This window comes from Ceratocystis lukuohia (genome assembly GCF_044167205.1).
Source record: "Ceratocystis lukuohia strain C4212 chromosome Unknown Supercontig2_pilon, whole genome shotgun sequence".
Classification (NCBI taxonomy): Eukaryota; Fungi; Ascomycota; class Sordariomycetes; order Microascales; family Ceratocystidaceae; genus Ceratocystis; species Ceratocystis lukuohia.
This window is the reverse complement of record NW_027263521.1, coordinates 3,989,096-3,999,701: the sequence shown is the minus strand read 5'-3', so window position 1 is coordinate 3,999,701 and position 10,606 is coordinate 3,989,096. Positions and strand designations below refer to the sequence as shown.

The window sequence follows — 10,606 nt, the reverse complement described above, 5'->3', positions numbered from 1 at the left end:
GTCTCTCTAGGCTGATATGCCAGGTTGGGCAGCACCAGAAACAAGCGGAGTAATGGCAGGTCCAAGAGATGTGTGACTGGACAGTCTGACGGTTCGGTGGGGCCTTTGGATTGGCGGGGCAGAGTCTCTGCGGAAGAAGATCTTGACCCTGGGAACTCGCGACACTGTGTTCTAAAGCGCCGCAAGCCTAGCTAGAGATGTTCGACGTTATGAGATGACGGAGCTCACAGGCGCCCTGTGCTAATAATCGTTGTTGAGCTGGTTGACACCAGTTTGAGCGAGAGTAATAAAGAGATGGTAAAGCACCTAGTCAACTTGATCGTAGACATTAAGGGCGTCACGATACCAGAATAATGGTGATGGCCTCCACAACAGGCTAGCGAGAAATAAAGTTACAAGCAAGCAATGGCTGTAAGATTTACCTTTGAGTTTTAGCTAAGCCAGTCAGTCCCTAGAAATAAGGAATCTTCCAAAAACATCCTTGTACACGAGGTTGGGTCTCGCGACAGCAGCGCTTATAATAAGACGGAGAAGAACAAGGACAAGCAAGATAAATGAAAAACCTTCAGGCTCTAGAAAAAAGACGTCACATTCCACGTAGTGGTAAATGTCAAAATTAATGGAAATAAAGAAAAGAAGCGTTGCATTTTAAATTTGTGCGCCCTCGTGATTCTCAAAAACGGCAACTACTAGACAGAGACTACAGAAAAAACAGCACGCCGTTCATCTCAGAAATCGCAACAGAATGAATGTACAGCCGCTAATGGCTTGCTTCGTGGAATTTATTCTAGTGGTTTGGCGTTGTCCAAGGCGGTTATTTCTTACTGGCGAACAGCGATGATTCGAGGCCGGCCTTGTCGAGCCCGGCGACCCTGTTCAATCTCTTGTCTCTCCTTCTCCAATTTCGCAGCCCACAGAGACGCCCCAACAGCACTGGTTATGAGGAAGAAGAATGACAAGACGGGAACCAGCTGCAGCGTCATGGCTACAGTGCCAAACCATGTGTAGTCCCATAGCCTCCTCTTCAGTTCCATCTTCTGCTGCTTTTTGTTGATACCTCTTAGTTTAAACCACCGGTAATGAGATAGCTTCCCCAATCGCGACCCTGTAATGACGATGAATAATGGGACGCCAACCACTGGAATCAAGTTGAGGGGTAGGAAAAAGACTAGCTCAAAGATCTGCTTGAAGCTGAACGGGAAGAATACGGCTGGCGTAGTGTGCTTCCCCAGCATCTTGACGGCGTCAGGGGCGTCAAGATTAAGCTCGCGATGGGGGGCAATCATGTCCTGAAGTGAGTTCTCAATAAACACAGCCTATATTCGTTAGCTAGAATGACCAATAATATCAGCCATGGTCCACTTGACTGATCCAAAAGGGCAATACTTGGACCACCAAGTAAAATAACACGTACATCCCAAACGTCAACAAGACACTTATCAACAAAGAACGCCTCAAAAAGAGCCTAATAAACGTCAGTATGGGCAACATCAATAGGGATGGGCCTTATCTTCTAACCTGGATGATGACTAGACCTTCGCCTAAAACGAGGAATGTTGCGCCAGCCCAAGCGGCCCAGCCCTGGAATATGGCTAGCAGTGCTACTTGGGGCAAAAACGCAAATGCAAACAACACAAAGTACACAGCGAAAGATAGAAGGGTCAGAGGTAGCAAGCGCCCCAAGGCGATTGGCCACAACTCGCGATGGGTGACAAAGTATCCCACACCACGAAAGGGATACGAGGCCGCAGTGAGGCCCCTTCTAAGACGCGACTCTTTCCTGACTACAGGAGCCAGAAGGGATTCGAGTTCAGAGGCGCGTGAGGGGTCGGCGGTAGACATACTACGTTCGTGGGGGGGTATTGAAAACGATAAACAGGCTGCCGAGGGATATGAAAAGTAATCGAGATGTGTGGGGAGTATGAAACGGCGAGTCTTCACGTGGCCAATACGTCTTTTTTAAGGCTGTGCAGTTCGTCTATATTCTATATTATAAACGTTAACGTATAGATATCTTCGGATTACCTGCACTGGAGACGAGGAGCTGGTCTGTGCATGTCAAGGATGGCTGGAATCTCCTTACGTTGAGTTGGCTAGAGAAGTAAATAAATATCTGGCCGGATTAACGAAAATAGTCTCAAAATGCGTGGTAGTAGAGATGAAGCGAGGTCTTCTATTTGGCTTCCTTGTGGCTCTGAGAATGCGATCAAGTGCCTGTCATAGAATTTACGATGGAAAAGCGAGGTTATGACGTCGATAAAGAATTTTCATCACGTGATTCTTTTCTTGTATTACAAGCACCCTTGAAAAATGGAAAACCCTTACTATTACTGCTACAGGGTTTTAATAGATGCTATGGATCTGCTTAATTTTACCTATAGGCTTTCGATAATATCGATGAACACCAGGAAAAGAGAAGAAAAAAACGAAAAAAGAAAAGAGTAGAAGCACTCGTCTATGTCATGGGTAGGTGTTAGGGGTCTAAACAGCAAGCTTCCCTTTATCTACTGGCTCGCCGTATCTGACCTGGACTGTGTCTGTATACCTTGGGCAGCGGCCGAGCAGTAGTCATAGGATGCTCAAAGTGCCGTAAAAGCCCTTCTACCGCTGAAGGGGGCGTGCTTCTCGCATCGCTCGGGAGTCTTTCAGTGGTGCTTGGATCTTGGATAGTTTGATACAGGTATTGGCTACTGTTTCTCCTAGAGGAATTTGAGGTTTCGGCATACCTTGTTGGTAGCAAGGCTTGTCCGCAAACCTTGGCTCTTTGGTTTTGATATTGCCTTGCATGTTCGCAAGTAGCCTCGTTTTTTGACTGCGCCTAAGCGTACAGTTAGTTGTGTTCTCATCCCTCGAAGCGCTTGTCGAAGTCTCTATCACCAGGTCTAGCCACTGGAACATTACCCAGGTAGGCTGCTTGGATCGAGAAACATTGATTGGGTAAGGGACACTGGCTTTGGGTGGGCGGGGCCCTTCCTGCTCTTTCCATCATTCCTCATAGTCAAGACACAATCGATATATCATCTATCGCCGTGCTTCTGCCAGGCTGATGTCGTGTTCTATTGCAGTCCCTTGGTGCCCTAGCTTTGGTTAGGCATCCGCTAGATTATTGCCGTTCGTAGCTTTCTAGCCGTCAGATTGTGCAATGGGTGTCTCTATGCAGCCTTTCCCCCACTGAGTTGAATTGTAGACCTCCTAGGATTTATCTATCTTTTTTTGTGTGCTAGCGTACAGCTTCTGCCATATCCCTGTTCTCTAGGAGTACTTCTTGCTATTCGTCTATCCATTTTCTTGTTTGCTGTGCTTAACATCTACTGGCTAGGCATCTACCGGCCACTCTCCCTCTTACAACCCTCGGGGGGTACCTTTGAGGTCTGGCGCCTCCCCTTCTTCCGGGCTGATAGAGGACGACGCCTATGACACTGATAAGCGTCTTTCATTCTTTTCTTTTTCTTTGACTCTGTCATGGATTCTGACAATGAGCTGTGGAGCCTTGAGGCCGCTCTTGCCCAACTTTGAGGAACAATCTCGTCGTCGACTCGCCCCCTTTTTCACGACAACTTTCGCGATCGCCAACTCCTCATCGCCACAACACCACTCCAACTCAAGGAGATCACCTTCACGCTCAGGACTGAGTATTTGAGAGTTCACACAGTCCACTCCTTTTTCTTATGTTTTGTTTTTTCTCGCGCTCCTCTGTCCTCGGACAGACTGGTGACTGTGGCAGGTCACTAGAAAGGGGGCTGCCTTAGGTCACATCCACACCGCATGAGGCAGCGGCCACCAGGGCGGTGGAAGGATAGACCATGAGCCCTCGGATGCTCACACAGTATGGTTGACTTTCCCGTCGCTTGACGGGATTCCCAGACTGCACTGGAATCTGTTGTCTTGTCGCCATGATTTTCATGGTTTCAGGACACATAGCAGATTTTTCAGAGGATCGAATGTTTGTGGGGAAGTTGGGAGTCGATTCCACTTCTGGGTTTAGGGTTTGTCTGGGGTTTTTGCCGGTGGGGAAAGGGGGATGTGGAAAATGGGAAGACCAAAGGTGTTGCAGCAGCCACGCATAAAAGGACAAAACCACTGTACTCCGCCGGGGCCTACCCCCCGTGCCGACAGCCGGGGGCCTTTTAGACTAGTTTTTACACGGGGCCTCCACCAACCAAAAATATCAGGTAACCAATCCTGGAACCCGACAGGTACGCCCTCGGGCCGCGCTATACAGAGACCCTCCTGGCTATATTGCTGGACCCTAAAAAGTCATAGGAGAAGGTTGAAGTCTATGCGTTCCTGTCACTGCGGACCGCCCGGGAGGTGCTCCCGGCCGGAAGGCCGTCGTATTATGGTGAAATAGCTGTAGGTAGACGTTAAATAGTACAATCAACAATCAATCAGCATCTACCGGCAATACAACGGCATGCTCTAGACATGAGCGGCTTGGGTGATATCGTCTTTTGACACCACACCCGGACAGTCAACAGTTTCAGACGAGCATCGGTGTCGCTAAGGATCTGAGTAGGTCTTCCCATTATTGTTGTTTTTGTTGTATTATTTTACGTTTACCACATGATGATGAGAAAATTCTATTTTGACTCTTGGGACTATTGGGATACGTTTCCCATTGTATTGTATTATTTTACGTCTACCTACCAATTATTTCGCGGTAATACGAGGATACGTTTCCCCGAAATCCCACTAAGTACTTAAAGATACCTAATTATGATCTTTCAACGCAACAAGTCACCATCCGCAAAAATCATACACAACAAATAAGTGCATTAAATAATTAATTCATTTGTTTTTTTTTTTTTTTTTTTCTTTGAGAACCCATCGCAGAATTACCCCCAAACACGCCCTTCTACCATGGAGGACACCGACATGGTAGATCAGACGCGTCAGCCTTGCAAGGCTGCGTCTCCCCACCCACCCGACCCTCCCTCCCAGATGCCCCCCTTACGCCCCCTAACCGTCACCGCCCCCGACCACCCTCGAGAAGAACCCCCTAACGAGAAGGAAGTCCCCCTCCAGACACCAGGCTCGGTCGCTCAACAACAGAGCCCAGCCGCAACGGATGCCGCCGCAACAACTACTGGAACCACCACCGCAGACCCGACCCCCACAGACAATGGGACAAAAAAACCGAAAGGTAGCTTCAGCAAGCTGCTGGACACCGTATGGAAGGAAGCAAACAAGGAAAGAGAGGCAAAAAAAAGAGGTGCCGCGGCCCTTATGCTGGCTCTGGACAACTTCGAGGTAAACCCGGGCCTAGACAAGAACGACCAAACAGCACGCCTGGAGGTCGACTACCTCCTAAAGGAAGTCAAGGAGTTGGTCGCCAAAAGGCTCCGCCTAAACCTGGCTGGCACGACCCCCAGCCAAGCAAGGACGCAGCCCACCCACAAGGCCAAAAGTCAGCAAACTGACACACAAATGACCTGGGCCCAAAAGGCCGCCTCCGGCAAGGAAACAGCCACACCAGCGATCCCAGCCAAACCCACCGATACAGGAAAACCACAGGCAAAGCCTCTTGACACAAACGTGGGAAACCGCTACTTGGCAACGCTCTACGAGGACTCCAAGTGGAGAAAAGTGAATACCTCAGTCACGAGACAAAGACTGAACCAGGTAATCTTCAAAGGACAAGACAAGGTGGCCAAGGTAACAGAGACCAGAACAGGCCTAGCGATCACCCTAAAAGACGGCACCCTTGACAGAGAAATGAAGGAAAGGATTGGAAATTTCCTCAGCGCGGCCGAATTGGAGATGGAATCTATCTGGGAGAAATTCGTAATCCCCAATATCCCTGCCACTATCTACACAGTGGAAAACAATAAGCTGGTCTCACGTCGTACCTCGCTGGAGGATGTGAGAAAAGAGGTCCAGGAAGCTTTTGGGGGGACGGTCAAAAGTATGGTTTGGAGAGAATACGAGCGGGACCCAACGATGAAAGGCCTCAGAGTGGCAGTACACAAGCCGGAAAAGATCCCCCGCACCATGGAAATCCTAGGTCTGACCCGGGTAGTCCGTAGCTCGCACGGCACACCCCGCCCACCCCCGCAGTGCGACCGCTGTGGCCGCACTCACCAAACCAAAAACTGCAATTATCCACTGAGGTGCAAAACGTGCCGCGGGCCACACCGCTTGAGCGAACACCAAGAAAACAAAGCAACGGAAAGCAACAAGACCTCCAGTGAACAAGGTACTCCAAGCAGGGCCCAGGCCGGGCAACCCCCCCTTGAATGAGAGGTAAACCCTATGGGCGAATCCACGGCAACGAGAAACAGCTAAAGGTGATCCAAGCAAACGTTCGACGCACGCCCAGTGCACAGAAGAGCATTTTGCAGACAGCTTACTCCAGGGGGGCGGACATAGTTCTCATCCAAGAACCACCGTGCAGGTTAGACCGAACATCACTGCACCCCCAGTTCACACTGACGGAACAAGTAACAGAGGGAGAGACAAGGAGACGGGCAATAAGCTTTGTCAGAAAGAACTCAACGTTCAACATCTTCACCTCCGGAAATATACCCACACACCCAGATATCAGCGCAGTCACAGCACAGCGAGGTGACGACGCTTTCTCGGTAATCGGGATATACAACGCCGGGGGAAGCAGTGTAAGACCAAACGAAGCTGTGGACATGCTGACAACGATAGGTACTCGGCTAGATAACACTTTAATCATGGGAGACTTCAACCTGCACCACCAGATGTGGGACGACACAATAACCCGGAACAGTTCGAATGCAGAACAGCTGGTAGAATGGATGGAGAGAAAGAGACTAATCTGCGCTAACGACAATGGCCTCTCCACCCATGACGGAGGCGGGGTCTTAGACTTGACACTGGTCGCAGCCAACATCTGGAACAAGGTAAAGCGATACCAAATGGCAGGCGCTCTGGAGTGCGGAAGCGACCACTCCCCACAGGAGATCTCGATCATCGCATCGCACGCTAGAGGACCAACATACTCCACAAGACGCCTCAAAGACACAGACAAGGAGACATTCATCGAAGCTTGTGGGACAAAGGCAAGAGCGCTGGTAGACACCCTCCCTGAAAACTGGCAAAACCATGACAGATCGCTGGAGTCGACGGCAAAGGAGATAACTCGGGTTCTGCAAGACGCCTTCGAGGCCACGACACCCCAGAAGAGAGTCACAGGCTCGGGATACAAATGGTGGAACGAGTCATGCCACGACAAGAAACGTGCCGCAACTGAAACCGGAAGGACACTGAGGTCCCTCCAGTGGGTGTTGAAGGCCGGAGCCACGAACCTCGACACGGAACTCGACGTAGCCAGACTCCAGCACGCAGAAGCCAAAAAGGACCTGTCAAGGGCCATCTTGAAAGCCTCCAAGGAGTTCTACCAGAATCTGACAGCAAACATGACCTCCCAGGCCGCAGTCCACAAGGCAGCGAAGTGGCTTTCCCGCCCACAGAAAACCCGGTCCCAGGCAATAATTGTGGATAGTGTAACCCACACAGATCCACAAGACAAGATCCGAACCCTGAGAGAAGCACATCTTACAGGGAGCGGTCTCCCCGATCTCGACCGACCAGAGGTGCAGGGCGACAAGGGGGAAGCGTGGCAACCCCTCTCCAAGGCAGAAGTCGAGAGCGCCATCAGAAAGCCGCTAAACACCGCCCCCGGAAATGACGGCATCCAGAACAAACTCCTGGCGATGAGCTGGCCAGCCCTGGGAAATCTCATAACAGACCTATTCAACGGATGCCTACGTAGGGGCATCCATCCAACATGTTTCAAGGAAGCCAAACTGATCGCACTCCCAAAGCCCGGAAAAAGGGATAGATCTGACCCGAAATCATACCGACTCATCTCTCTGCTTCCGACTCTAGGCAAAGCTCTGGAAAGGGCCATAGCCAAGAGACTGACCCATGAGGCGATGCTGAAAGGACTTTTCTGCGGGAACTACGCATGCGCCCTCCCCAAAAGAGCAGCATCGGATCTAACGCTCGCCTTGGTAAACGAGATCAGGGAAAACATGGAAAGAGGAGAACTAACCTCAATCTTGTCCTTCGACATACGGGGAGCCTTCGACGGCATCCTCCCCAACAGGATGGTCAGGAGACTCCAAGGGCAAGGATGGCCAGGTCACGTTTGCAAATGGGTTCAATCCTTTTTGGAATCGAGGACCTCACAGATAACGCTGGACGACACCACAGAGCCACCAGGAAACACGAGCGGAAGCCTCCCACAAGGGTCGCCAATCTCACCAATCCTGTACATGCTATTCATGGCGCCGTTATACTACAGCTGGAGCAACTACCTGAGAGGATATGTGGACGACGGGCTCTGGCTGATAAAAGGCAGAACCTGGGAGAACTGCATCAGGGACCTGAGAGTAGTCATGGAGTACACCATTGGGTGGTGCACAGACAACGGGCTTCAACTGGACCACAAGAAGTCGCAGCTGTTACACATGACAAGGAAACGCACCCAAGACAACCCAGACTTGGAACTGACTGGAGCGCCTGTGATTAAGGCCACCCCTAGAAACGGCTCACTCAAATGGCTGGGAGTCCGCTTCGACAGGAGACTCAAATTCACAGCACACGTGAACGAGATAGCGGGAAGAATGGAAAAGTCAGTAAACAGCCTCTCGATCCTCAGAGGCTGTAGACACGGCGCCCCCGTGAAACAATTAGTCCAGGTAGTCAAATCCGGAATCATGGCGACTATGACATACGCGGCAGCAACTTGGTGGAAACCAGAGCAACGCGGCAACAAAGGCAAATCGAAGAAGCTGGGAAAGCCTCTTAGAAGAGCACTCCTAGTCGCCCTCCCGGCCTACCGCACTACTCCCACGGCCCTTATACACATGGCAGCGAACTGCCCACCAGCAGAAATCACACTGGACGCATCAGTCAAGAGGGAAGCAGTCAGGTGGCACTCACTGGATACAGCACACCCACTGTATGATCTGAAGGACTGCAAACACCAGAAGGAAATACTGAGACTCCTCCCGAAGCCCCTCCCCAGGTATGGCCCACTGTGTGTCAACCCGCCCCCAACATCAGTTCCCCCAGACGGGGCAAAAACAGAAGGGCTCCAGAAGGAAGAAGCGGCAGAGAGCCACCTCGCCTGGAAAGCAAGGTGTCCGCCAACAGACATCTGGCTGTACACGGACGGCTCTAAACTGGAAAACGGCTGGACAGGAGCAGGCTGGTGGGCAGAGAGCGAGGGAAACTGCATCACCGAAGGGGGATGGTCCTGCGGGAGATGGACAGAGGTAGCAGACGCCGAAATCCGAGCGATCAAGCACGGACTAGAGAGTCTGAAACAGTGGCACCTCACGCACAGCAGGACCATCTGGATCTGCACAGACAACCAGGCAGCGACGACGCGAATGAACTCCATGCAGAGGAAAGTGGGAACATCTCAATTCGACGTCGACAGGGCCAGGCAAACAGCACAGAACCTTAGAGCGCAGCACCCCTCACTCGAGGTACACTGCATCTGGGTCCCAGGTCACAGGGGAATTGAAGGCAATGAAAAAGCTGATGCCCTTGCTAAAAGTGCTGCAGTGGAAGTCTTTGAATATACCATGTCGCTAGCGAGAGCTAAGAGATGGCTGAGAGAGGACCTCCACCAAGCACACAAAGCCTGGTTCAAGGATCAGAAAACGGTTGTACACCATGCCACCAGGAAACTCATGGAATTCCCCCACCCAGACAAGCTGGGCGTTCCAGAAGGCCCCCGCAAGCACCAGGGAAAGATCCTGGCAGCGATATCAGGACACGGTGACTTCGCAGCATACCACCGAAGGATGAATCACCCGGACACTCGCAATCACTGCCACAGATGTGGCAGCGACAAGAAAGAAACCCACGAGTGGACCTGCCGGAAAAACTCAAAACCATGGAGCCATACCTTCGTGCAGAAGTTGCTGCTCTCTTCCAAAGGCAGAACGTCTCTGATCGGCGCGATTGCCAAACGGTCAAGCCCGACATGACAATCCAAGCAAACTAACAGCGGCGTGAACCGCCCCAACTAACTCTAAAGACACCAGGAAAAAAATCCCACTCCCGACAGAAGTCTCCCCAATGAAAAGTGCCGAGTACCTGACGTTCACCCCGGCCCGCCTCCGCTCCCCTCTGCTTCCGCTAGGTGAGATAAAGTCGGATGACGAACCCCCCCCCCCCCTCTCCCCACCTCTGACACAGCCGTTGGTTCTCCCCATAGGGAACCACTCCCCTCGCATTCAACACCCTCTGGAAATCTATTGCTTGCACAAACCTTCACCCAATCTCGCTCTTTGCTGCTTGACTGCTTGAAAATGTGTTTGCCTCAATGATTTCCATTTCTGCTTTTGTTCCTTTTGCTCTTATCTTTCCTTCCCGCTTTGCTCTTCACCTGTCAGGTAATCGACCCGAACAAAGATCCCTATGGCACCGCTGGTGACCGGGGTTGGAGGACGGATTGATGGCCTACACAGGCCCATATACGGCGACCGAAAAAGCAGTCTTCTTACGGCCGAATCGAGAAGTCTGGACTCGAAAAACCTACATTTTTCTTGATCTGATCCCACGTCATAGAGATCCACGGAGCCACGACGCAGGTCAAGCTTAGAATTGTATTGAATTG

At 51.2% G+C, this 10,606-nt stretch overlaps 2 protein-coding genes across 2 annotated transcripts; one reads left to right on the top strand and one right to left on the bottom strand.

Moving 5' to 3' along the window:
* Positions 1-821: 821 nt before the first annotated feature.
* On the bottom strand, positions 822-1,842 carry HOO65_020990 (uncharacterized protein; the record flags this gene model as incomplete). Its single annotated transcript, XM_071006930.1, has 3 exons — positions 822-1,316; positions 1,415-1,465; positions 1,519-1,842. The coding sequence occupies 3 exons, from the start codon at positions 1,840-1,842 to the stop codon at positions 822-824; spliced, it is 870 nt and encodes a 289-aa protein (XP_070861628.1).
* A 3,018-nt stretch (positions 1,843-4,860) lies between these two features.
* HOO65_020989 (putative 115 kDa protein in type-1 retrotransposable element R1DM) lies at positions 4,861-9,974 on the top strand (the record flags this gene model as incomplete). The annotated part of the gene is made up of 2 exons (XM_071006260.1): positions 4,861-6,004; positions 6,538-9,974. The coding sequence occupies 2 exons, from the start codon at positions 4,861-4,863 to the stop codon at positions 9,972-9,974; spliced, it is 4,581 nt and encodes a 1,526-aa protein (XP_070861627.1).
* Between the last annotated feature and the right edge of the window lie 632 nt (positions 9,975-10,606).